Source organism: Paraphaeosphaeria sporulosa, assembly GCF_001642045.1.
Source record: "Paraphaeosphaeria sporulosa strain AP3s5-JAC2a unplaced genomic scaffold CC84scaffold_3, whole genome shotgun sequence".
Taxonomy (NCBI): domain Eukaryota; kingdom Fungi; phylum Ascomycota; class Dothideomycetes; order Pleosporales; family Didymosphaeriaceae; genus Paraphaeosphaeria; species Paraphaeosphaeria sporulosa.
Window position 1 is genome coordinate 3,204,391 of NW_017253362.1, and position 24,871 is coordinate 3,229,261.

General features: G+C 52.1%; 13 protein-coding genes across 13 annotated transcripts; 6 read left to right on the plus strand and 7 right to left on the minus strand.

Moving 5' to 3' along the window:
• Positions 1 to 14: 14 nt before the first annotated feature.
• Positions 15 to 2,020, minus strand: CC84DRAFT_1257778 (cytochrome P450). Its single transcript, XM_018184762.1, has 4 exons — positions 1,698 to 2,020; positions 1,127 to 1,651; positions 469 to 1,076; positions 15 to 418 (listed from the first exon to the last, which is right to left on the minus strand). Exons 1-4 carry the CDS (start codon positions 1,782 to 1,784, stop codon positions 121 to 123), a joined length of 1,518 nt encoding a protein of 505 aa, XP_018039418.1. The 5' UTR covers positions 1,785 to 2,020; the 3' UTR covers positions 15 to 120.
• Positions 2,021 to 2,872: 852 nt separating this feature from the next.
• Positions 2,873 to 3,456, minus strand: CC84DRAFT_1162843 (uncharacterized protein). Its single transcript, XM_018178110.1, has one exon. It carries the CDS (start codon positions 3,080 to 3,082, stop codon positions 2,909 to 2,911), a length of 174 nt encoding a protein of 57 aa, XP_018039419.1. The 5' UTR covers positions 3,083 to 3,456; the 3' UTR covers positions 2,873 to 2,908.
• A 199-nt stretch (positions 3,457 to 3,655) lies between these two features.
• Positions 3,656 to 4,813, plus strand: CC84DRAFT_1142240 (uncharacterized protein; the record flags this gene model as incomplete). Its single annotated transcript, XM_018176355.1, has 1 exon — positions 3,656 to 4,813. The coding sequence occupies one exon, from the start codon at positions 3,656 to 3,658 to the stop codon at positions 4,697 to 4,699; it is 1,044 nt and encodes a 347-aa protein (XP_018039420.1). The 3' UTR covers positions 4,700 to 4,813.
• A 151-nt stretch (positions 4,814 to 4,964) lies between these two features.
• Positions 4,965 to 6,226, minus strand: CC84DRAFT_1142243 (60S acidic ribosomal protein P0). The gene is made up of 2 exons (XM_018176356.1): positions 5,920 to 6,226; positions 4,965 to 5,866 (listed from the first exon to the last, which is right to left on the minus strand). The coding sequence occupies exons 1-2, from the start codon at positions 6,161 to 6,163 to the stop codon at positions 5,163 to 5,165; spliced, it is 948 nt and encodes a 315-aa protein (XP_018039421.1). The 5' UTR covers positions 6,164 to 6,226; the 3' UTR covers positions 4,965 to 5,162.
• A 146-nt stretch (positions 6,227 to 6,372) lies between these two features.
• CC84DRAFT_1142246 (tRNA methyltransferase-like protein) lies at positions 6,373 to 8,207 on the plus strand (the record flags this gene model as incomplete). Its single annotated transcript, XM_018176357.1, has 5 exons — positions 6,373 to 6,525; positions 6,616 to 6,815; positions 6,865 to 7,528; positions 7,586 to 7,786; positions 7,835 to 8,207. 5 exons carry the CDS (start codon positions 6,373 to 6,375, stop codon positions 8,063 to 8,065), a joined length of 1,449 nt encoding a protein of 482 aa, XP_018039422.1. The 3' UTR covers positions 8,066 to 8,207.
• Positions 8,208 to 9,213: 1,006 nt separating this feature from the next.
• CC84DRAFT_1162845 (FAD/NAD(P)-binding domain-containing protein) lies at positions 9,214 to 10,599 on the plus strand. The gene is made up of 3 exons (XM_018178111.1): positions 9,214 to 9,328; positions 9,382 to 10,105; positions 10,157 to 10,599. The coding sequence occupies exons 1-3, from the start codon at positions 9,218 to 9,220 to the stop codon at positions 10,303 to 10,305; spliced, it is 984 nt and encodes a 327-aa protein (XP_018039423.1). The 5' UTR covers positions 9,214 to 9,217; the 3' UTR covers positions 10,306 to 10,599.
• A 304-nt stretch (positions 10,600 to 10,903) lies between these two features.
• CC84DRAFT_1215502 (uncharacterized protein) lies at positions 10,904 to 11,572 on the minus strand (the record flags this gene model as incomplete). The annotated part of the gene is made up of 4 exons (XM_018182724.1): positions 10,904 to 10,971; positions 11,019 to 11,083; positions 11,134 to 11,192; positions 11,246 to 11,572. The coding sequence occupies 4 exons, from the start codon at positions 11,570 to 11,572 to the stop codon at positions 10,904 to 10,906; spliced, it is 519 nt and encodes a 172-aa protein (XP_018039424.1).
• A 343-nt stretch (positions 11,573 to 11,915) lies between these two features.
• Positions 11,916 to 13,996, plus strand: CC84DRAFT_601456 (uncharacterized protein). The gene is made up of 3 exons (XM_018186844.1): positions 11,916 to 12,314; positions 12,411 to 12,922; positions 12,980 to 13,996. The coding sequence occupies exons 1-3, from the start codon at positions 12,148 to 12,150 to the stop codon at positions 13,897 to 13,899; spliced, it is 1,599 nt and encodes a 532-aa protein (XP_018039425.1). The 5' UTR covers positions 11,916 to 12,147; the 3' UTR covers positions 13,900 to 13,996.
• Positions 13,997 to 14,513: 517 nt separating this feature from the next.
• CC84DRAFT_601458 (cystathionine gamma-lyase) lies at positions 14,514 to 16,345 on the plus strand. The gene is made up of 2 exons (XM_018186845.1): positions 14,514 to 14,817; positions 14,971 to 16,345. The coding sequence occupies exons 1-2, from the start codon at positions 14,692 to 14,694 to the stop codon at positions 16,099 to 16,101; spliced, it is 1,257 nt and encodes a 418-aa protein (XP_018039426.1). The 5' UTR covers positions 14,514 to 14,691; the 3' UTR covers positions 16,102 to 16,345.
• Positions 16,346 to 17,451: 1,106 nt separating this feature from the next.
• On the minus strand, positions 17,452 to 18,201 carry CC84DRAFT_1174433 (uncharacterized protein; the record flags this gene model as incomplete). The annotated part of the gene is made up of 2 exons (XM_018180095.1): positions 17,452 to 18,001; positions 18,053 to 18,201. 2 exons carry the CDS (start codon positions 18,199 to 18,201, stop codon positions 17,452 to 17,454), a joined length of 699 nt encoding a protein of 232 aa, XP_018039427.1.
• A 1,782-nt stretch (positions 18,202 to 19,983) lies between these two features.
• CC84DRAFT_1204243 (uncharacterized protein) lies at positions 19,984 to 21,401 on the minus strand (the record flags this gene model as incomplete). The annotated part of the gene is made up of 4 exons (XM_018181891.1): positions 21,072 to 21,401; positions 20,477 to 21,022; positions 20,181 to 20,213; positions 19,984 to 20,080 (listed from the first exon to the last, which is right to left on the minus strand). The coding sequence occupies exons 1-4, from the start codon at positions 21,203 to 21,205 to the stop codon at positions 19,984 to 19,986; spliced, it is 810 nt and encodes a 269-aa protein (XP_018039428.1). The 5' UTR covers positions 21,206 to 21,401.
• Positions 21,087 to 22,111, minus strand: CC84DRAFT_603106 (uncharacterized protein). Its single transcript, XM_018186847.1, has one exon. The coding sequence runs from the start codon at positions 21,822 to 21,824 to the stop codon at positions 21,309 to 21,311; it is 516 nt and encodes a 171-aa protein (XP_018039429.1). The 5' UTR covers positions 21,825 to 22,111; the 3' UTR covers positions 21,087 to 21,308.
• Positions 22,112 to 22,792: 681 nt separating this feature from the next.
• CC84DRAFT_1185721 (HET-domain-containing protein) lies at positions 22,793 to 24,279 on the plus strand (the record flags this gene model as incomplete). Its single annotated transcript, XM_018180816.1, has 5 exons — positions 22,793 to 23,012; positions 23,130 to 23,277; positions 23,332 to 23,777; positions 23,890 to 23,944; positions 24,246 to 24,279. 5 exons carry the CDS (start codon positions 22,793 to 22,795, stop codon positions 24,277 to 24,279), a joined length of 903 nt encoding a protein of 300 aa, XP_018039430.1.
• Positions 24,280 to 24,871: the final 592 nt, after the last annotated feature.

Here is a 24,871-nt window from a genome sequence, read left to right on the forward strand (position 1 = left end):
TAGTGCATCATTCACATTACTACTCCCACATGGATGGGGCCAAAGACAGCAGCCCGAAAACGCCCTTCCTATGCAGCCATATCACAACAAGCTCCCAACACCGCAGATGCTCTTATTCCTCTACAGTTGCAACATCTTCTCCTTCCTCAGCGTGATCTCACACCTATGGCTCTTTGGCGTTACCAAGAAGAAGTTCTCAAACTCCATCGTATCCGGCGTCGTCCTGGCGCCCAATTTGATGCTCTTGCACTCGCGGAAGAACATCGCAGTGGCGTAACGCAACTCCATCTTCGCGAGGTGGATGCCCACGCAAGACCGAGCGCCCACACCGAAGGGGTGGAAGGCCAGCTTGGCTTCGGGCGTAAGGGCTTCGGCAGTACCGCCTTCTTTGGTGGGGATCCATCGGTACGGGTTGAAGCTGGAGAGGGTAAGTGCAACGAAAAGATGGACGAGCGCATGTGGACTTACGTGAGCGGATCAGACCAGATCTTCGCATCGCGGTGGAAGGTGTACGCCTGCGTGCTCACCGTGGTGCCTTGCGGGATGTAGTAGCCTCCGAGTTGGCTCCCGCCTTGAGGGACGATGCGAGGCAGACTGCTTGGTGCGGCGCCATACAAGCGATGTGTTTCTTCGATGACGGCGTTGGTAAGGGGCAGATCGAGGAGGTCGTTCTCCATGAACCCCTCGGGAAGCTGCGCAACCTCTTCTTCAAGCGCTTTCTGTAGCTCTGGTCGCTGAAGCACAGCCCAAGTGAGGTAGGTCATGGTCACACCTGTGGTGTCAGTTCCAGCGATAATCACGTTGCTTGCTTCGATTCTGACGTCCATGTCGTCGATAGTACCTTCACCTTCTTTCTCGCAATCTTCGATGACCTTGGCAAAAACGTTCTTCTCGCCTGAGCGGGAACGAGCGAGTTCCACGGCGCGATCGGCTCCACGGAAAATAAACTCGTTGCAATTGAAGATTTCTTGGATGGCTGGCACGGGAATAAAGCGGAGAAGCCGGAGAACTGGTGCCTCAACCATGATACCAGCGGACATGATGAGCTTTTTCAAAACTCGGATGAATTCGTTGGCCTGTGTATAATGTCAGTCTTAGCTAGTGCCTAATGCATCGAAATTCGTACCTGGCCAGTCTGTAACATGTTGAAGGATTCGCCAAAAGCGAGATGAGCAGTGACATCTGAGGCAAGAATCATCCACCAGTGGTATACGTCCGCAACATCGTGTTCAGCGTTCTTCTTGATTTGCGAGACACAAAGTTCAACCTTGTCTCGAACAGTCGATTCCCAGTTCTCCAGGAGGTAAGATCGGCTGAAAGATCGCGACAAAAGCTTCCTTCGGGGGCCATGCTCCCTAGGATCGATCATAGTGAAAATGCCTGCCTTCGGGAAGTTCGCAAGTCGTTGGTACCACTCGCTCTTGAGGTACTTGGTGCCGATCTTGTGGATTTCCTTGAATGCGTCGAGGTCGGCTACTGCGACTTCATGGGGAGAAATGCGGACAATAGGGCCGTACCTCTCATGAAGAGAGTGGATGTAGAACGATCGCTGACCAGTCATGACGGCGCGCTTGAGGCGCAAGTGGGTAAAACGTGTGTGCCATGGCCCTGGAAGACTCCGTGTCGGAGAAGTCGCCGCAACGTAGACAAACTGTATGAGTGAGTACGAGGCGTGTGGAATGATGTGAAAAGCGTACTCTGAACACGAGGGCCACTACAAGGGCAAGTGGTAGATATGACAGTTTGAACCATGAAGGTAACAAGGGAGCACTTGGCTGTGCCATGTTTCCCGAAATTTTCCAGTAGGGGCGGATGTGTTTCTCCCTCCTTTGCAAAGAATAATATGAGTGTTTGCCATCTACCCCATGGGAGACAGACAATCTATTAAGGGGACCCCGTAGTCCATTGGTAAGGTAACAGCGGGCTCATCGGGGATCCGAAAGAGCCTCGCGATCCGAGCTCCGACCGCGCAGCCGTTTGTAGCCATCTGTATATTAATAGGCGAACTGATGTGGGTCACACCAAATGTGTGGAAAGCAGTGTGGTTGGCGGTTTTCACCACGCGAGAATTCTACAGTGCTAACGCGGCCAATCATCATATGCATGATACCTAGATAGCCCTGCATGAGCTACGGCCTTTGAGGCTTTTGCAGTTCACCGTCCTTCCAATGTGGGTAATGCAGTTGCATTGAAGCTTTGCTACCCCAGTTGTGAGAGGCTTGAAAAAGTGCTCAAATGATAGTTCAGGGACATCTCTGTCGAGGTTGAAAATTCTCACGCAAGGCATCAGTGACAGCAGCACATGCCTGAGGTGAGAGTGGTCGACTGTTGGAATGTAGCGGGGGAGCTGACGGGTTGCGGGGATCCATGACGGAGATCTTGAGCTAGTCAAAGTTCCCGCACCCGAACGATGCTTAGTTTTGTAGGTGCACGCTAGTCACGGTTCCGTAGAGGGACACTTTGTTCCGTACAAGTCGGTTGTGTATGGTGTGACAGGTGTCGGTCACATGCAAGGGTACAGAGTGGCGTCATGATATGTCCGGAAGTTATCGAAACGCTGTCGCTCAAGGAACTGCTCAAGCGGGCGCGATATTGATTCTGGTGACCCAGAAAAGTACGATAGTAGTTTTATAAGCCAGGATTTAGATGTGTGTCCGCTACAATAGATACGCTTAACAGAGCTACGGCATGCAGCGCCAAAACGAAGGCGAACAGTGCAAGGACAAAGCGTATGAGCCCAGGCAGCCGGAACCAGATTCGGAATTTGTTTCGTTGAAGCGTGCGCCACGCTCCGCGAACCGCAGGGTCTGCCCAGACACCTCTTGCAGACCCTCGCAATCTGAGTGCCACGCGGTTCTGATTCCCGCATCAGACCAGACGTTCACCAAGTATTACTCTTTATGCTCAGTTATCCATATAGTGATTCCTGGCCAATGTACCCTACCGTGGTTTGAGTCAGGATGAAACTCCAGAAAATGAGCTGAGACGTGTACACCAAGTTCATCACATTTGCGCCGAGGGTAGAGTAGCTACCGTGAACTGTTTCCGCAGGCACCGATACTGCCGCGGACCAATTAGACATGCTCAATGAGCCAGCAATGCGAGAAGTCTCTCCTACGCTAGCGCGTAATCGTGGAAGACGGAGGTTACTATGATTTTCCGACAACTTTGTATATTCTCCTATCGACTAGGGAGTTGTCGCAATGCATGTGTTCGCTGGAGAAGGTTGTAGATCAGTACAGCCTCTTCTCTCATATTATTTCAACATGCCCTCATGATCCACGTTTGAGAGTAGTGTCCAGGTGTACGTGTCATCAGAACTGCTGGGCACACTGACGATCGCTTGCCGTAGGTGGTGTTGATTGCCCCGTTCGAACAGCAATGTGGACGAACATCATTGGGACCTTTGGAAGGAATTGAGGGTAATAGCTCAAAGAAGACTCGCAGTTCTAGAAGAAAGGGGGTCAAGAGAAACATGGCTCCGATATGAACTCCGAAATAGATGTATACCGAGAGCGATTTATTAGTCATCTCATGTTGTCAGTCTCGATCAGGAAAGAGCTTCGTAACGTGACTCATGCATCACGCCGTCTAAGTTTGTCCAGATTATACAATTATCTTCACTGTTCCGCCTTGCGCACACCATCAAGCAAGAATGCAGGTCTACGAACACCCCGCTTCGTCACCACCCCTCCAAGCTGCCCTAAAAAGCACGCTCCCTCATAGTATGTCTATCTTCTATCGCACCAAACACCCCAATCGCACTGCAGACGCACATATCTTGGCCACGTTCCCAATATCGACTACCGATTCGATTTCACGATGCTGGGCCACTGCATACCTCGACCGCTCCATGCGCCCAGAGACCGAGCTCTGGATTTTTACGACGGGAGAGATGCCTGGCCATTATGCGTCACCAGACAAAGAGAAGCAAGGGTTTTGCACGGAGTGTAAGAAAGCAGTGCTGTCATTGATAGACTATATGGGTAGTTTACCGATTCCGCCCATTCATCCTTGGAACGAGCCTGCGATTGAGCTTGCGCGACAGCATGAGAAAGAGCACCCGCAAACAGGACCAGACGCAGCGTATCCACCAGGGCCTGGACTATACATGCGACATCTGCTGATACCGACGATCGTCACGTTGGGCGCATGTCATCAGGAAGTTGTGCAACTCTTGGCGGAAGCCGGTATATTATGTAAAGAATTTCCTGGCCATGAGGCGTATCTGAACAAATTTTGGTTCAAAGTGTCCGATTTGCCTCACACAAGGGACCTGCCCGAAGAATTGCGCTGGGGTGAGATGCGCGAGCAAGATATTGCAATTGTGCAGGCACGGACATCTATACCTCGGACGGCGCGTACGCTGCTCAGTTTGAAGAGCGTGGGTGTGTTTGAAATAGCAACAGACAAGCCTGTCGCATGGACGTTTCTAGGGTTGGATGGGTCGCTGACAACATTGCACACGGAGCCCAAGTGGAGAGGCAAGGGCATTGCAAAGGCAGTGGCTGTGAAAATCTTCAAGGAGCATGCGCCTGGACTTGCAGTGGATGACGAGCAGAATGCTTGGGCGCATGCTGATGTATATGTGGGAAATGTACAGAGTGAGAGTGTGTGCAGGAGCTTGGGTGGGAAGCCTTCAGTGAAGATACTGTGGGTCCGGGTGGATATTGGGAAGGGAGGCAGATTGGGCGCGTAAGGGTATGTAGGATCATGTGAGATGTGTGAGGACAATACACACCTGGGATTGGGGCACTAAGGGAACTCGGGATTTAGAAGGCACTGTAGCACGACCAGGTAAAGGAGACACGCAGGGATCTGAGGAAACTGTTAGCTTTGTACAGTCTTAATTTTCTGAAAGCATAGAGTATCTTAAGGGGCTCATGAAAAAATTAGAGTGTTGTTGCGTTTTGATCCTCATCGGAAGATCTCAGGGTTAAAAATTTATAATCATCGCGGAAATTGGGGTAAAGAAAAATGTGCTTACCTTTGAGACGCAGTTGCATGCAGCATGCCTGTTATTATAAGCACCACAATGCTAAGCTGTAGCTTCGAGTTTGGGTTTTCATGTTCTCGTTGACTGTCCTAGCTCATAAAGCCGTATGCCACATGTAGTGGTCACATTGGTATCTAAGAAGCGGCGCCATCGTCAAAAGGGTTACTTAGTCGAACAGACCGAAGCCCATGTCGGCGTCAGAGTCCTCCTCCTCTTCCTCCTCCTTCTTCTCCTCAGCAGCCGGGGCGGCAGCGTCGCCACCGGAAGCGGCGCCAGCGGCAGGGGCGGCGGAAGCGTAGGCCTCGGGGTTGGCAATGCGGTCCTTGAGCTCCTTGATCTCCTCCCACTCGTACTCGGTCTCAATGGCAACAGAGAGGACCTTCTTGTAGGAGTTGACGACGGAGTGCATGACGGAGGGCAGGGTGGGGTAGTTGACAGCCAGAGAGATGGAGGCAATGGTGGTGATGGCAGAAGAGAAAGCCTTGAGCAGCTGGGACTCCTCAATGTCCAAGACGGAGCTGTCGAAGGTCTGGCCGTTGTCGTAGATCTGCGAGATACCCATACCGTAGGTGAAGGGGGAGATGTTCAACAAGTTCAGGAGGGTAGCCTCGGAGGCACCGACCTTGTTGCCAGCCTCAATGAGCTTGAGATCGGTGGTAATTTCGATGGTACCACGGGCAATCTTGGTGGGAACACCGAGGGCCTGGAAGAAAGAGGTCTTACCGGGCTCCATACCAGTGTTTCCGGCGGGAACGTAGACATCGAGGGGAGCGAGGGCACCGGCACGAGCGGGGGCGGCGACACGGTTGGAGAGAATCTTCTCACGGATCTCCTTGAGGTCGGAGTTGGTGAAGACGAAGCCAACGTTGCCTGCAACATGTCAGTCCAGGAGCGCGCAACCAGAGTGTGCGCAGGATACGGACCCTTGACGTGCGGCATGAGACGCTCGTACTCGGGGAAGTCGCCGACAAGGCCCTTCAGGGCGCGGCGGACCATGGTGTTCTTGCCCATGAGAACGACACCATCGCCACGGAGCGACTGGCGGATCTCGTGCATCTGCTGGGAAGAGACATTGTCAACGGTGACGATGAAGATGCTCTTGTACTCCTTGAGGAGGTTCTCGAGCTTGCCGAAGTAGGCGACCTTGTTTTCTTTCTTGCCCCCCATTATGATCGGTTTGACACAATAGGATCTTTAAGGACTTATTGCGGTTTCGTGGATTGATGAGGTCGAAAGGAAGTCGCGACCGAGAAAACGAAAATCGCCGTGGGACTGGGTCTGTGCGGCTACGCGAGCGCGCTACTGCTGCATACCGCCTAGCTCAGTATCCGAGATCTTCTTGGAGCACTGGTGGTGACTGGAGAGCGTCAACGAAAATGATTTCACCCTACCAGTGCCTTGCGGCGTGCACACGGCGTGCGGCTGATGGTCATGAGTGGCTGCTTTTCGGAGCGACAGGCTCTGACCTTGTGGTGCAGTCCTCTAGTGGGGTCGCATCGACTTGGACGCCAGAAATTGCTGCCCCGGAAGTGAAGGTGTGTAAGATGTGTTTTGATGCAATGCGCGCAAATCTTGGCCTGCTGTTATGGGCACACCCAGAAAGCAGCTGACAGGGTTAGGAACCCGACCGTGAGGCTGCACAGGAAGGCCCTCCTGCAAAACGGGCTAAACTCACACCCGTGGCAGAACCCAAGCCTAACTTATCGCATCTGAAAGTCACCAAAGACGGTAAACATCTTGTTGCAGTGTCTGCCGAGGACAAGTGCATCCGCGTCTTTAAAGTAGGCGATCAATGTCAGTTGGTGCAGCAAAGTCAGAGGTACGTGCTTTGGAGACGCCATCCAGCACCTGGCGACTGACTTCTCAAGATGCATGGGCAAGCGTCCTTCCTCCATTACTTTGGCTATGGACGACACCACAATATTGTGCGCAGACAAATTCGGGGACGTGTATTCCTTACCACTACTACCATCCCCAGAAGACGAGCAGGCCGCTACACCGGAACCCAAAGATGACCAGAAGAAATTCGAACCCTCTGCCAGTGTCCTCACGGTTCACTCTGGAAGGAATCGCAAAGCCCTGGAAGAACAGCTGAAGCAAGCTCAGAAAGGGGCGAAGCAGGTGAAGGATACGCCGAGATTCAAGCACCATCTCATCATAGGCCACGTATCAATGCTCACAGACGTTGTCTGTGCCAAAATTGGCTCTCGAAGCTACATACTGACTGCCGACCGTGACGAGCATATCCGAGTATCCCGTGGGATACCGCAGACGCATATCATTGAAGGATTCTGTCAAGGCCACGAGGAGTTCGTCAGCCGCCTATGCTTCTCAAAGTCAGGACGTCTTGTATCTGGAGGCGGAGATCCATATATGTACATTTGGGACTGGCTGTCCTTCCGCCTTATCGAGAAGATTCCTCTTCAAGAGCCCTTATTCGAACACTACAAAGGACATCCACATCACACTGGAGCTGCAGAGTTCAAGGTCGCTGTTTCTGGAATATGGGCGGTTCCTAATAGTGCACAGGAGGTAAGGCTCTTTGTTTGAAACTTCATTTCTAGCACTGACATGATACAGGTCGATGAGATCCTAGTAGCTTGCGAAGGCGTTCCAGCACTGGTGAGCTTCAAGCTGGGTAGCTCATCGAGGACAGGAAGGGTGTTGCCGTTGAACGGGAATGTGCTCGATCTGGCATTCATTGCGGTGGGTGCAGGTCATTCCATAGCAGCAGTCTCCATCGACCACGTGCACCAACCGGGCTCTAAGCATGAACTCCGCCAGGAATCTGTAAGCAATCATCAAAAGCGCGACTCGAGCATGGCTAACACGCCGTAGGGCGCTTCGCGTTTACAATGCCTTTCCAACCACAACTCGGGAGAATGGGAGGACGATGAGACCTTGACTAAGGCGCTCGAGAGGTTCAGCCGGTCTATGCCGAACGGAGCGCGCGAGTCAGGTACTGCGAGTGAAACTGATCGAGGCAAAGCCGACAACAAAGCAAAGGCACTTCGAGACCTGCTGTACGGTGTGGAGAACCTGAGAAAGCGTCCAGGCGCGGAGGATTAGGCAATGCGGCGAAGACCGGTTGCCGAGGCATGACGCAGGATATGCGCATGCTCTTTGTAAGGCTCATAGGAATGTCTGAACAGTCGCTGGGGCGTTCACAGCGTGACACATGATGTCTGTAGGTTTCAAAACAGCTGCAAGAGGCGAGTACAGACTGCAAACGCTATCCGCGGCAAGGCAGGCGATGCGGCGGGTGGTGGGTTTGCTGTGGGCCGGGTGGTGAGTCTCGGCTGCACGCTCTTAGAAATCTGATGAACCCTTGGCTTGCTCGCAAATCGCAATCGCGTGCGACCCTTCCCTGCCCAGCTCCGGTCGCGCTCTAGCTTAGCACATTTTCTTCTTCAGTCATCGCCATCACTGCTGTCTGCTGTACCCCAATAAGCACCTGTAGCTGCGTCCAAGGAGCTTCCAAACCTCTCCCGTCATCCCATTCCGCCGGCAGACGCCATATTAATCAAACGGTATTAAGGCCCAGTTGTTGCGCCCCCCACTAGACGGCCTGCCTCCCGAAGACACACGTCCGAATCTCGACCAGAACTTCGCCGACAGTACTGTGCACTGCTGAAATATCGATTCCAGGCCCTTCTGCGCCCGCCTCCCTCTTTTAAGTCTTTGCGCCGCCGCCAACGCTGCCCAAAGCCCACAGCTAGCGACAGAGACTCTCATACCGCACACCCGCACAAGGAACACTACAACCGCCAAAGTGTTCGCCTCAGGTTTCCGTCGCGCAACCTCGACCCGTTTCCTGTCGCTCTTCTCCGTGCCCATCGCCGCCGCCGCGTCAAACCAGCGCGTATCGCCCGCCGCGGGGTTATCTTCTGCGTCAAAGCAGACCTCAATACTTCAGGCCGACGTGCGGAGGATGCATTCACGAGTAGTCAGTAAGTTGTGCCTTTGTATGCAATATTGGAGCTCGGCTAACGCAATTTGCAGTCATTGGGTAAGTGCGACGCGTCCCTGTCTTCCGCTGTCCAGCTATCGCGTGCCCCACCACGCCCAGAGTATGATGATATTGTACAGGCGCCATGCTGACTTGCATATAGCTCTGGCCCTGCAGGCCACACCGCGGCTATCTATGCTGCGCGAGCCGATCTGAAGCGTATGTTTGGCACCTTTCTTCTGGGAACACTCTGCTAACATGCACCAGCCGTCATGTACGAGGGCTTCCTTGCGCTCGGAATCGCAGCGGGCGGCCAATTGACCACCACCGATGAAGTCGAGAACTTCCCTGGCTTCAAGATGATCCAGGGTGGCAAGCTCATGGTACATTTCTTTGCCATGTGATTTCGTGGGCTTACCCCGCTGACGTGCCTTAGGACCAAATGCGCGAGCAGTCCGAAGCCTGCGGCACCGAAATCATCTCCCAGACCGTCGCGAAGGTCGACCTCAAGGCGAAACCCTTCAAGTATTGGCTACACCCCATGGGCGATGACGAGACCATCGAAGAGGAGGAGCATACCGCCGACGCTCTGATCATCGCAACTGGCGCAAAGGCCCGCCGACTAGACCTCCCCGGCGAGGATAAGTTCTGGGGCAACGGCGTATCAGCCTGCGCGGTCTGCGACGGGTCCCTCCCCATGTTCCGCGAGCAACCCCTTGTTGTTATCGGCGGCGGCGACTCAGCCGTAGAAGAGGCGCTATACCTCACCAAGAAGGCGAAGAAGGTTACCGTCCTGGTGCGAAGAGACAAGCTTCGGGCGAGCAGGACAAACGCGCGACGACTGACAACGCACCCCAAGATCGACATCAGGTACAACACCAGCGCGGTCGAGATCAAAGGGGAGGAGAAGAAGAATGGTCTCATGACCCAGCTCGTCATCAAGAACAACGTCACCAAGGAGGAGCAGACCATCGAAGCCAAGGGACTGTTCTACGCGGTTGGACACGATCCTGCGACCGCGCTCTTCAAAGACCAGCTTGAGATGGATGAGGATGGCTACCTTATCACGGACCCTGGACGCTGCACCACCAGCATAGAGGGCGTATTCGCCGCTGGTGACGTCCAGGACAAGCGATACAGGCAAGCTATCACGAGTGCAGGTCAGTGGTCATTTGAAATGTACAATTGTGACAACAGCTAACGCATACCAGGCTCCGGCTGCATTGCCGCCCTTGAGGCCGAGAAGTGGCTCGCCGACCAAGACGACAGCATCACCAACGAGCTCGAGGTGGAGAACCAGGCCGAGAAGTCGCAGACCAACGGCGTCGTCCCCGAGTACCGCTCCAACCCGCTCTTGTAGACTCCTGCATTACGTCCTGCATCTCAGCGTGCATTTCCGTTCGCCCCAAGATTAACATCGCTATCTTCACCTTGCATCGGCATAAAATGTGGTGGGCTCTGAGATTTGTGAATAGGTTTTCTTTTTTGTGAGTGGATAGATGGTTTTTGGCTTCTCTGGCTGGAGCCTTGTGTGGACGGCTCGCCGGCATATGGGATAGACTTGGTGATGGTAGAGTAATCAAATGGATTGATGTGAAAGCAATGATTTTCGAAGCATTTACCTTCGTGTGGATCGCTGATATATTTATTCATGGCACCTTTTTGATTGGATTTGGCCTTCTCCTTCATCTTTCACAATTACTATGAGTATACTTGGGTATCTCTATGGGGCTGCCGCACGACTCCTTCCGATACCGGACAGTGGGACTAAATATGTCCCCTACATAATATTGCATCGCATAACATGCCTTCCACACCCTGATGGGGAAACATCTCTCATGACGCGTAGGCGCGCCGAATGCGGAGATACCAACATTGATCGCCCGTGTGGAACGGTGGTCGTCAACTCCGGTGTTGATTGATGATCGAGGAAGATGGCTCCTGGGTTGGCATGAGCATCAGCCGCCAAAGCCAGAGTTTCGAAGAAGATTAAGCGCACTCTCGAACGCTTGTACAACACCAATGTCTACTGAAGTCAGCCTGTGCAGACAACCGGCCATACAAAGAGCTCACAGTGCTGCCTCGTGTTCTCCAATTTCTGCTCAGAGTTCTGCACGTAGGTCATGCGAGTACGCAGTCTAGACTAGTTTAGTCGAGTTGATTTGAAGGCAAAATGAGACATGCATACCGGTGGAAGGTGCGATCAGACTCTTGATTGGCACCAGCATTGGCCCAAATATTGAAGTACTGCACCACTCGTTAGTTCGTTGTGTGCATATCAGAACATATGTTAACATTACATTCACGAGCTCAGAGAACTCCCGTAGCAACTCTTGCTCCTGCGCGGACGCGGTGTTGATGGTATCGTGGTAGCGCTCATGAAGCCCTTCCCAGTTGAAATGTGCCATCTCGTCGGCAGGATCCGCATCGTCCTCGCTGTCATACTCCTCATCCTCGCCAGGCTCTAGATCTTCCGCTTCTGGGACTTGCTGAGCCTGTTGGGCCGAGGGCGGGCGCGCGTCTTCAGTTGGGTCCTTGGGGATGTTGGGGGCACGCGCGTCTTCTACGTTTGGCGCGTTGTCTGCATGCTCGGCGTTGTGAGTCTGGTCCTCCTTCATGTCCGCCATAGCTGCCAAGTCGGACCAAGGCAATGTTGGAGGCGAAGACCGGAGAGATTGTTCTCCTTGCTGTAGCCTGCCAATTGATGGGTATGAGGAATCAGACTCTGACGATGGCATTGGCCATTAGCTCATGAGTGATACGTCAATACTCTGAGCGATTCGACAACTCAGACGCGGTATTTAGCTTCTGGCGCGATGCTGGAGTGAACCATCTGTCCGAGTCGTAGGTATGGGAGGAGCGATGGTTCACGTGTAGCACTATGCTGCATGCGCTTAGCGCAACATCCCGCGGGCAGGTGCGCCCAGTTGCGTCACGCCTCGCGGGTGCCTGACATGTTATCGTCCACCGGAGCCTTCCCGACTCCATCTTTCATCACCTTGGATTTGACTCCTTCCGAGCCTCATGTTCGCTGCCCGCACAGGCCTCGACGAAGACTGTCCAGATTAGCGCACTCTCGAGGCAGCCTGTTTGCCTATAGCACCTCCCACGGCGCGTACCCGCTCAACATGATCCTCAACTGCTTGCTAGACCCACGAGAACCCGAGAGATCAAGAGGTGGGAACATAACATAAATCACGACATGGAGTGTGACATCTGTGGCAGAGAGGGCGCGCTCCACTGTGTCACTTGCGCTCGCGCCTTCTTGGAGGAACCCCGCTACAAACTTGCGGACAAGCTGATTGTTGGCGAGACGTATGCAAAGCATATCAAAGCCGTTGTCGAGGTCTTAGAAGACCAAGAGAGCCAGTAAGTGGATCCCTTAGCCTAAGCCTAAGCCTGTCTATTCAGTGCGACTCGAAGTTCCGCAGTTGGTGGATGTTGCTAACGAGCGGCCAATCTTAGGCATGTTTCACTCCAGGATTCAAAAGGCGACTTGCTGGTCGATCGGCAAGAATGCACGAACAATATCGCGATCCAACGCACCCGAGCGGAGACAGCAGAGATCGAAGAGCGTACTGCCTTGATCAAGAAGCAGGCTGAACTACTACGGCAGCAGATCGAGGATGCGCAGAAGCAGCTTGTGGACAAGCGCCGACAAATTTCCACACGCAGATCTGACATATCGTCTGCCACCCACGACGTGAACGCTCGCCGAGTCAATGAACGCGATAAAGTACAGCAGAGCATCAAGCGCTTGGAGTACGAGTCGGATAAGGTTCACGCCTCTACGATGGAGATGCGATCGTATCTCGTCAACTCTGCGGCCGATATCGCGGGACTGAAATCGTTGAAGCGTAGGACAAAGGGAGGAGAGATCAGGGAGACCTGGTATATAGGTCCTGACATAGACCGGCATCGGACGTTATCGAAGTCTGGTAGACACGTCAGAGTTTGGGACTTGCGAGAGCTCAATGGTATGTTCGAATCATATGCCTCAATTCATATCGAGTTTTCCTACTGACTTTGCCCAGACGCTCCGCCGGATGAACTATCCGCCTCTCTACTTGCCATTACACAACTTTTAATTCGGGCCACGGCCTATCTGGGTCTCCGTCTCCCCTCTGAGATCACGCTCCCACACAAAGACTACCCACATCCCACAATCATCAGTCCTGAGGAATCGTGGGAAGGGAAGAAAGCCCCATTTCCAGGCTTGACCCCATCACATTCATCTAATAACAGCCCGGAAGCTTCTCGTACATTGGATGGTGTACCCATGCCTAGAGCCATGGTACTCTTTCTGGATCGATCTCTCCCTCATTTGCGACAAGAAGACAAGGCCGCTTACACAACTTTCATAGAAGCTGTCGCACATCTTGGATACAATGTCGCGTGGCTATGTCGATCGCAGGGCATGAAAGATGAAATTGTGAAATGGGAGGATGTTTGTGATGTGGGCAAGAACCTCCACCGCCTGCTAAAATTGCGAGTCACTTGGAATCCTCAGCGCCCAGAAAACCCACTCGATAAAGATATTCCTCAGTCGAGGTCCAACTCCTATGCAACGAAGAAGAACCCTGTAGGACTCGGCGAAATCTCTTACTCAACGTCTCATTCATTCGCTCTCGATGGCGAGAATGTACAGCGCCTGGGTGATTGGAACGTTACACCGTGGAAGCTGAAGGATCAACTGAAGAGTTATCTGTACGCTGAGGAGCAGACTAAGGACTGGGACAATTTGGATCCGAAAGAATGGGCAGACATGGAGAATGCGATCAAAGACGATCCGATCATGGTTGGAAAACGTCATCATGAGGGTGACGGAAAGAGCTACATAGACAATGCTCCAAATATCACGGAAACCGCAGCAGTCGAGGAGCGCAAAATGAACGGCTGGACCAGAGTCAAGAGTCGCAGTGAAGATACGGCGAAGAAGCAGGGACCGGGATGAAGGCTCGTTCAGGAAGGCACGAACTCTTCGGGTTTGCAAAGCACTGTGGTCTCTCAGAGAACCCATGCAAGTCCGGGCCGTGAAGCTGCAAGCTCGTCGGTGTAGTCGGCGTAGTCGGTGTGTTGAGATACACTATGAAGAGAAAATATTTTAGCCCCATATAGTTCTATCGTAGCTGCGGTAGAGTCATTGAATGGTACATTGCTCACTGACTGTCCCTGCGCGGAACTCGCGAGGACGAGCGTGGCATGAGATGCACCGTAATCACGCTTCTATGATACAAGAAAAATCGAGAGACGATGCTTCTAGAAGGCCGCTTGTGCCTCGGCGCAACAAGTCGTTAGATCAGCAAACCGCTTTGGGCCGCCGCAAGGCGTTCGGAGAATTCGATTGCACCATCCGAGCTAAACTCAAATGGTCGCAACAAGACGTCTAAACCATGCAGCGCATCCTCTCTCTATGCGATTTCTCAGCACCTCATTACACATTCAGGCCGCACAGATGCCGGACGCCCATGCAGACTCTTATATAAGAGGCGGTGAATTCCAGCGCCATGAAGTCATACTCCGCGCTTTTACCCTCTCCCAGTCTGACACTGTGAACGAGCACGCAATTGCAGCAAAATCGCGCCATCACCAAACAAAGCCCAACGGTACCTAGGGAATTAGCGCGACGGCCATCTATCGATAAGCTAGTGCTTGCGCTCAGTTATATTGCGAAATTCACGTCTCGTTGCGCTCTTCTCGAGGAATACCAAAGTATCCGTGCCTCTAGAAGAAGATCATCGCAATCATGACGCTTGCCGAACACCCGATCGAGACTCCGCCGCGGGCACCTTCGCCAGTGCATAGGTTTGGAACTTTGGCCGTGCATGCTGGCAGTCCGCATGACCCTGTGACAGGCGCAGTCATTGAACCGGTGCGTATTCCTTGGGCAGCAAGATCGGACTTGCTGTGTTCGTCCGGGCGATAGGAACTTTCATGTGAAGTTTCCGGCTCGCTTCGCGCAACATACGAATTCAGATCTGGTGTCCAAAGTTAGACAATCACGACATTTCGCTAATCTGAGCAGATCTCACTCTCCACCACCTTTGCGCAGACCAGCCTAGGAAAGCCAGTTGGACAGTACGAGTATTCAAGATCCTCGAACCCGAACAGAGACAACTTTGAACGTGCGATTGCCGCTCTGGAGCATGCTCGCTTTGCCCTCGCCTTTTCCTCCGGCTCCGCGACCACAGCGAACATTCTGCAATCCCTCGCCGCAGGCTCTCACGTTATCTCTGTGTCAGATGTCTACGGTGGCACGCACCGCTACTTCACCAAAGTCGCACTCACCCACGATGTGAAGGTCACATTCAGCCCTAGCATCGAAATTGACATCGCTGAGCTCATCACCCCCGAGACGAAGTTGATCTGGATCGAATCGCCCTCCAATCCTACCCTGACGCTTGTGGACATTAGGAAGGTTGCCACAATCGCGCATCAGCACGGCATCCTGGTCGTTGTCGACAATACCTTCCTCTCGCCATACGTGCAAAACCCGCTCGACCACGGCGCTGACATTGTCGTCCACTCTGTGACCAAGTACATCAATGGCCACTCGGATGTGGTGATGGGCGCCGCGGCGTTCAACTCGCAGGACATCTACGATCGCCTTTCCTTCCTTCAAAACGCTCTCGGTGCCGTCCCCTCAGCCTTTGACTGCTGGCTCGCCCACCGTGGTCTCAAGACCCTGCATCTCCGCGCCCGCGAAGCCACCAAGAACGCGACCGGCGTGGCAACTGCGCTCAAAAACTCACCACACGTCGTTGCGGTCAATTACCCTGGTCTTCCCTCACACCCGCAGTACGCTGTAACCCAGAAGCAGCATAGGGATGCGATGGGCGGCGGTATGCTTTCTTTCCGCATCCGTGGCGGCCACGAGGCTGCTGAGCGATTCTGCCAGGCCACCAAGATCTACACGCTTGCTGAGTCCCTGGGTGGCATTGAGTCTCTCGTTGAGGTGCCAAGCGCGATGACTCACGGTGGCATCCCACGCGAACAACGCGAGGCTGCGGGCGTGTTCGACGATCTTGTTCGCGTCAGCTGCGGTATCGAGGACGAGGCCGATCTCGTGGCTGATGTGCTGCAGGCGCTGGAGAAGGCCGTCGTTGGTCCCAAGATTACGAATGCGCTTACAAGCAATGGCAACGGTCATGCTTGAGCTGGTTGGGAAGAAGAAGTTCGAAAAGCTGCATGAATTATGACGGTTCTACAAGTGAAGACCATGGCGTTATGGAGCACAATATGAGCGGCCAGGAGACGGCCGGCTGATGGGTCACATTAGGGTATCATTTCTGCTGTTTGCATGATTGCGAGAAGTAATAGATACCAAATGCACTTCTTTTCATTCGTGAGCCAATCATTCTGAGCCATATTAACCTTTAATGTAACTGCACCTGTCCAATGCTATCCAATGGGATTGATCTCCAATCCCGATCGCCTTCTCCTACGGAAGAGGTGTGTCGAGTTCTTTCTTCATCGCCATCATCGTATTTGTAACGACGCACAGGCTTAGTGGTCCCAAATCCCCACTTCGTCTTGGATGTTCGTACTCCTGTTTTGGCGGGCTAACTTGCCTGCTTCTTCGACCCGCCACCTTTGATGTCATCCAGGTACCTATATCCAGAACATGTCCAAGAAGATGTGCTTCAGAACGGGCAGTTCTTCTCCACAGTCCTCAAGAAAGTTCCCGATCTCATCATCTCCGGGCATTGCGGAATCGATAACTGGGTTGAAATGGGTCCAACAAACGGAAACATGCGGGATTCCGCGCAAATGATCCGACACACTGTGAGAAGGGAAAGGCGGTTCTGCACGGCTGTCTTGATGCTCGATCTACCCCGGTGATCGATGTAGAATTCTATCGCTTTATCGAACGCATAGCGATAGATCTTATTGCGAATCTCTCCAGGGAATCTCAGGAAAGGCGTCTGCTGATTCCGACGGAAGCTACACTGCATTAGCAATCGTGCGCATGGCAAGTGAGATCGTAGCACTCACATGTCCATGCACTTGCCGCGGGGTCTGGATTAAGTAGTCCGTTGGCATCTTTAGCTACGGTGGTCGCGGTCGCACCCGTAGGTTTATGGGCCTTGTCGTCGTCGCGAGGTCCGCGGTCGTAGAGGGAGGCAGCCATGACGACTGGCTTGGCTGATTCTGATGGTGTTGGTGATTGTTGTGAGTGGGAGGTTTCGGTGCGCGGTGTACATTTTATAAATCGTTATTGCTAGGGTGAAGGAAAGCGGCAAAAACTCAAGTGAACGGCTGTCAGGCTGGGGAGAAGGTGAAGGCGAGTGAGAGGTGGCTGCACTCTAACTGAGAAAAAATTGCTATCGTAGCATCTCTCTGTATGAGTACGAGAAGCAATAGAGACTAAATGCTTTTGTTTCATTCGTGTGTCTCATTTTGGCGGGTAGCCGAATCTGCCTGATACATGCATGCCTGGTTCTCCTAGTCCCGACAGGTGCGTTGGATATTCCCTTGTCGCATCCGCCCTCTTGTCTGACGACGTTCACATGGCATCTCGGTCCCAATATCCGCATTCGACTTGGACTCCCTCCTTGACGATCTCACGAAACGGCTTTGCCTCTTCCTCTCCAACCTCCTGCTGCATCGCCGAAAATTGATGTCCCGCCATACATGGAGCGTGATGTCCCCAAAAATCATGCAAGAAGACGCGCTCCAAACCGGGTAGATAATTCTGGGAAGCCCGAAGAAAGCCCCGTGCCATAAATCCGTGAAGATTGGCGTGGGAGATGACCAGCGTTGAGAAGGCTTCTCGCTGCACTGGAAATATATCTCGCAGTGCCACTCCGCATCCGAAGGATGCTGACGATAGGTAAACCGTAGCGTTGGTGAAGCAAAGGAATCGAGTCTCTTTGTACATAGTTCGACACACTGTACTGAGATGAAAACACCCGCTGTTCCATTCAGGTATACGCAATGTGCCCATCAAGTATATGAAACACTCGGGTACCGTTTCAAAGACGTAGCCGTAGATTTTGTTGCGAATTTCGCCAGGAAGCCTCAGAAAGGGTGACTGCTGCTGGTTTCGCTCAAAGCTACCCCGTATCAGCAACTAAGTCTGCAAATGAGTAGAGCGTGAACCTTACACCGGGATACAAGCACCTCGCGGAGTGGGGTCAAGCATGCCGTTGCTGTCTTTGATCACAGCGCGAATGCCAACGTTAGTCCTGGCGGCAGTCGCTACATCATTCTTGCGGTCGTCGTATGCTCCGGGCTCGGTGGGAGGATCAGCCATGGTGGCTGAAATGGCTTGAGTTCCTGGTGGTTATGGGCGAGAAATTTCAGCGCATGGCGCAGAGCAATATACTGCCCGTTGCCGAATCGAGTGGATGAGAAGTGGCAGGAACCCAATGCCAAGCCGCTAGGCTGAGTGAAAGTATTTGAAAGTTGAGCTGCTTCCGAGCGAGGGCCTGAGCTATCGTTTTTCGTTTTTGATGAGGTATTTAGACGATTGTAACATAGGTATGAGACGTAGATCCACAGCACCTTTCACACGGACGGTCCTGTACCTGGGCATATGGGCGTGTGGCGCGGCACGCGGATACACAACGGACAAATAAGTACGAGCGGAAACTATGCTCTCTTTGAAGCTGCTTTGTAATTATGTGGTCGTTCGTACCTGATAACTCGCCTACTCAGCATACAAGAAGCAAGAGCAATACCGGAAGGACCGCGCACGCTGTCCTGTATTACAATTCACGTTCCTCGTGGAAACTTCAGTGACCGCTGCCCACGTAAACAGTTATCATGCTACTGCATGCATATTCGTATTGCCAAGCGCAAGATCAGAAGCTGCCCTTGCCTGTAACATTGACTCGAAGTTGTCCTTAACTATCGTCCTCAGCTAATTGTGTATCGACTCCCAACTCTAGGACATTATCTTTTCGAATCACTGCCAAGGCCATGTAGCTTTCGAAGATTTCTGAACTGTTATCAATGTATCCGAGTACGTCCTCATGAAGAAGAACACCTTGGTAGCGGGAAGACTACACACGCAACACCTCCCACTTGTATTCCTTCAAGTTATCTGCTTCGAAGATCACCTGGATCGAGCTAGGAACGTTGTCGTGAATGTGGATAGTCTTCTCCTCATCCCGCCGGAGCCACGCTTCGCGAACGTGCTGAGCAAGGCGATGTACATCATGACTCGGGCGCACAATGATCTGGTTAAGTGCAGACAAGAACTCAATCGCCTTTGGGATGTGGCGAAAATTGAGTCCGCGTGTGTGTAGAGTCACAATCCTGTTGACTTGAGCAGAGTCATTGAAGGTGGGTATCGAATGTATGCGCAATTTCTCAAGCCTATCAGCAGAGATCTGGTATTGATTGCCATGATTATCGAAGGTCATGAGAATCCGAGGCACTCCCTTTACCGTGGACTCCACAAGGTCGGTCGCGATGAAGCGAGCGTCTGAGAATGGCAGGAACCGGCATTTTTTCGTAGACAACCCGATAAACGCTTAGGAAGTCGGGATGGGCCACGTTAGCGGGCCTGAAGAGTCGGTCAGAGGATTCTGGACGTAGACACCAGTGAAGGTATTGTGGAAGATCATAGTGCGCAATTCGGATGGGAGGCGTAAAAGTGGCGATTCGGTCATATTTCGCTTGGTCCTACTGTAAAATAAAGAATGAGTATCAGTAAACATGGAGATACTCACAGGCTCGCGTGTCCGCATCGGGGTGTCGCATCGAGCATGCCGTTGCTGATTGGGTCTAGTTAGAGTTCCTCCGAGTCGTAATCGGAGCTCCCATAGCTTCCCTCCGACTCGTTTTCCTCCATATCTCTGGACTACTGACAATGGATCGAGGAGAATTGTTGAGATTGTTAGTCGAGGAGAGAGGGCAGTGGGCGGGCCTACATAAACGAGGGACAGTGGATATGTCATATGACTTGAGAAAGTGGATCAGTTGGGGGTCACAAGCCACCTTTTTGTCGACGATACATCCGTGCATTAAATAGATCGAGGATTTAGGAGTCATACGCAGTTTTGAGGTTGAGCAAGACCGGTATTATGGATTACGCCCCAACTGACCCACGGACCCCGAATTTCACCATCGCTATGTCCATAGACCAGCCCACCACGTGCGGGCGATTGAAGGCGACAGTCCAGTCCCTAGTCAACGACATATGCGTCCTCACATCCGATTGCTAGATTTGAGATCAAAAAGCTTTGCAACTCACACTCTCTGATCGTGCCAGTTTGAATAACTTACCTCGTCCCGGCTCTTCCCGTCCCACTATCCGGACTGAAGGGCCAGGAATCCCAATTATAGTAAAAAAAAATGGTGGTGAATAAGTGACTGAAACCATTTCCTTGCAAATGAGAACCCCTTCCAAATTCATGCAAATGCGTCACTGTGAGTCCGTGCATCAGCCGCGGTGACAGTGCAAGTCGCGCCTCACTGGTTCAAGAGTGAACAGTAGAGGGTAGCTATAGAATCAATACCTTCGAATAGAAGCATTAGTCAATGCATACCTCTATATCATTTTCGTGTCCTAAGGAACTCACCACTCGACCACCACGCCGTCACCTTCGCGCTCATGCACCTGCTTGACGATGCGGTCCTTCGTTTCCTCTATCGTCTCGCCCATCCGCCTTCTGACAAGAACCGAATAATGACCAATGCCAATGCGCTTGATGTTTGGGAACTTCTTGCGGAATGTACGCCGGAAGCCTTGTATGTACAGCCCATAGTATTGAGACGGGATGTTGATAGAGGTGACGAACTGCATCTGGCCAAAAGCACGATTCTTGATCCAGCGATCCATGACGCCCACATAGTCGAAACTGAATGTGTTCAGGGTGTAGATGAAGGGGGCCACCTCAAAATATGCCTGGCGACTGACTTGGTGCATGTGAGAAGCGACTCTGGGATGTTTGAGGAGATATCCCCTTGAACCGATAGGTCGTGTGCCGTATGAAAGCTGTGCAGAAACCAGGACCCCGACGCCTGTGATGTGGATCTCGAGGCCACCAACTGCATGCTTCCAGATCCTGTTGCGGATCTCTGGAGGGACGCGCAAAAGAGGTGATTCTGTGGAGTTCCGGTGCGTACTGTTTGCCTATTTAGTATCTTGACAACCGACCGCAAATACAGACTTACAGTTCCGCAATATCAGTCACATCCTCGAGGACAGAGACATCGAGAAGGCCACTCATCGATTTCGGAGCCTGCTTCCTAGACTTGCGCTTGGTGACGCGGACACGGCCGTCGTTGGTGGCTCGAGCCTTCGCCATGGTTATTTCCTAGTGAGAGACTGGGTATTGAGGTTGTAAGTGATAGGTCGATTGAAGGTGAGCGACGCTAGAAATAGCCGACATGAAATGAGCTTGACGAAAACTACTCAATCAATGTAGTGAGAGTGAGGATGAGAGTCGAAGTGACAGAGAACGGACGATGAAGTATTTCTGATGGAGCAGCGGGAAATATTACTACACTCCTTTTCAAGATAAATAGAAACACTAGTTCGAAGAGCTTAAGTCGCCATCCTGTTCTCGAAGCAGCACACCGTTTAGAAATGCGGAAACGTGTCCTGTCTCTTTTAGCTACTAGGGATTCTTTAGAATCTTTGCAAACGGGATCGTGAGTTCGGTGTCCTCCCGATCCGTTGCATAGCAACAAAATATCAGCACCTCCAGGTTGGGAAGGTATTTGAGAACGGCTGCTTCGCACCAGCCGCCACATCCAAAGCCCACCAGTCATGGGGACCAATCCCGCGACTTCACCTTGGGCCGGAATGCTGCATGACATCCACGTGTTCATCGCCCGCCTGGACCAGAAGCAGAAGCGCAAGAGTTCATACGGAATTAGGGCCGTCAGAAGATGAAATTGTCGACATGGGAGCGGAAGCTTCATCGTGGAATAAACCGCAGATAGTTTGTTAGCGGTCTTGCAGGCGGGCTCAGGCAGCAGGCACTTGAGTCTTGCAGTCCACCACTGGTTTCCTGCAGATCGTGGAAGAGATTTGATAAGAATCGCTTCATCTTCTGCAACTAGAAATAGGTGTGATCGAGTAGTTCGTTCGGAAGGCGCAGTAGTGGGGACTGGGCAGAGTTTTGTCGACAACTATGGTGGCGTCAACTTCAGCCTTCCGAGAGTCTAGATACAGGTAATTCCGCAAGTAGAACCGTTCATGAGCTGAAATAAGTAGAAATTCATCTGTGTACTGATACAAAATTACATGATTGACGGCTTAGGCATGTTTCTGGGTTTCGAGCAACGATTACGCGCAAATCAAGGTGCCATTCTTCGACTATCTAAGATGCTCTACTCACCTCCTCTTGTATGATGGAGATTCTTCTCATTTTTTTTATTTGGACAGCCCGGATCTCGGAGCTAAGCAGGCCCTTCACCAACTTTGGTGCGCGCCTCTGCCGGCGAGTGTGGTTTGAATGCCAGCGCCTTTAGTAGTATCGGTCTTCCTCGGTCTGCCTGTCGACGCTTGGTGTGTGGGGTATGGCGAATTGTACCAGCCTTTCGTGGCGGCATTTTTGCAGCATACCGTGAATACCGTGCTAGTGGTAGAGAGGGAGAAGGAGAATTGGGCCTGTGAAGGTGAATGTAGGCGACAACGTTAAGCTAGCTCTTTGGAGTTAGGTCGCCATTGATCTCGTATTACATGTGCTGCATGCTTCCCGAGGTCGCCTTTCTCCAGCGCCTTCTGGTTTCGCAATGATAGCTCAGCGCCTACAGCCCGTGTTCCAAAAGACGATATACTGTCGCTGAATGCATCGAACGCACCGCCTGCACATCCAAAACACTTCTTCACCATCAAGTACATATAGGCACACGTCTCAGCCTTATCCCGCTCATTCTGAACAGCCATGCGCTTAATTGACGTCCGAGATGGGTCTTTCAAGGAGTTTATTGGCAGTCAAATCCCCGAATATGCAATCCTCTCCCATACGTGGGAGGATGAAGAGGTCTCCTACAAAGATGTTATAGATAACGTGCACAAAAGGAAGAAGAGCTTCGCCAAAATTGAGGCGACATGCGCGATTGCCGCTAGTCAGGGTATCGGCTGGGCCTGGGTGGATACCTGCTGTGAGTGTATAGTTTGTACTGTTAAAGCTCTCTACGCCGTCCAGGATGACTGTCCCCATCTTGGAACTTCAGCATATCACCACGCTCTGGTATTGGCTGACATTGACTAATACTAAGGCATCGACAAGTCCAGCAGCGCAGAACTGACGGAAGCCATCAACTCAATGTATCGGTGGTACCAAAGATCCAAGATATGCTATGCATATCTTGCCGACCTGCCTAGATCAGAACCTCTTGAAGAGGCTTTGCCAAAGTGTCGTTGGTTGTGAGTCGCACCCACCAGTTTGGATTTGGCCGGGGTAACAACTGAAATACTTAGTACGAGAGGATGGACCCTGCAGGAGTTAATAGCTCCTGACAGTGTCATATTCTATGACGAAGAGTGGAATATCCGCGGAAACAAGCATACGCTTATGGATCAGCTTTCTGCAATCACTGGCATCGGCGGCCGCATCCTTGGAAACACAATGCCTCTCTCAGCTGTTGCGGTAGCTGAGAGGATGTCGTGGGCAGCGCGGCGCCGAACAACTCGAATCGAAGATACTGCATATTGCTTGCTGGGCATCTTTGATGTTAATATGCCGTTGTTGTATGGTGAAGAAGAGAAGGCCTTCGGTAGGCTGCAAGAAGAAATCATCAAAACCAGAGCTGACAGGAGTATTTTTGCCTGGTCGCTTCCGCAGGAAGAAGAAGCGTCCGCCGACGGGGCCAACACCAGAACATTATGTGGTGTGTTTGCCGCATCGCCCGCTATGTTTGAGAATGGTGGAACGTATTCCTGGGAACCTGGATCATGGCCCATGGACGTTGCTGTGACGAACAAAGGGGTTAAGATTAGAGTAAACGTTGTGACGGTGCTCTATACGTCAAACGTCAGCTACGTGTTATTCACAGACTGTCGTCCACTGGGAACACCTGGAACTACCTTGGCCGTATTTCTCCGAAAGATTGGTCCCAGCCAGTTCTTGCGAGAAAATCCCCGGCGGCTGTGCGTATTGTATAACGAGGAAAATGCAGTGTCCTGGTTTCCTAACGATGATACCTATGTTCAGACACATATCAGAAATATGGTTGCCTTGGGCTGCGAAGCAGAGATCGTTTCCAGAACGGACCAAGTCGCAACGATCAATATGCTGGACGTAATACCAAAAATACGTCATGACGTCCTTGCCGTCAGCCTATCTGCCGGATTGTATGTGCCAAGGATGTGGCCAGAATCAAGATACGATGAAGAGGACGACGTATTTTTCACCACCAGCAGCGGTAAAAATGAAGGTACCGGAAGTATGGAGCTACTCTGTGCCATACCTTTAGGTTCATACGGCCAGGATGTTAAGCACCGCCTCCGGTTGATGTTCTATGCAACTGGGTGGTCTGAGGACCATCTACAGTGCACTATACTCGATTATCCATCAAACGAATCGACGATAAATGTTGTACAGCACGCTATTGAAGCAGCCAACTTCAGTAGTGTACTATCGAGGGAACAGTTCATTGTTTATGCGACTCCAAAGAGGTCTGAGCTACGTTACCATTTCCCTCCCGACGATTGCACAGTCATCGTTTCTTTGCATCCGCAGCGACGACGCGACGCAAACATCTGCAGAAAGGAATTCTGGTCGGTCGAGATCCGTGTGAGGGAACATTATGGTTCAGATCTTCCGCCCGAGCCAGCGCCTGGATGGTTTTCATAGCTTTCGATATCGCCTCGAGCTCTTTCATTTTCTTCTTGTCTTTGTCGCTGCTTCCCAAGCTTGCCCGAACATGTGCGCGCTAGTTCCCATATTCCCTATGATGTACCCAAAGAAGTTCCCCTGGGTCTATAAGCCGTCAAATTTCCTTGTCCATTACGCTCGCAT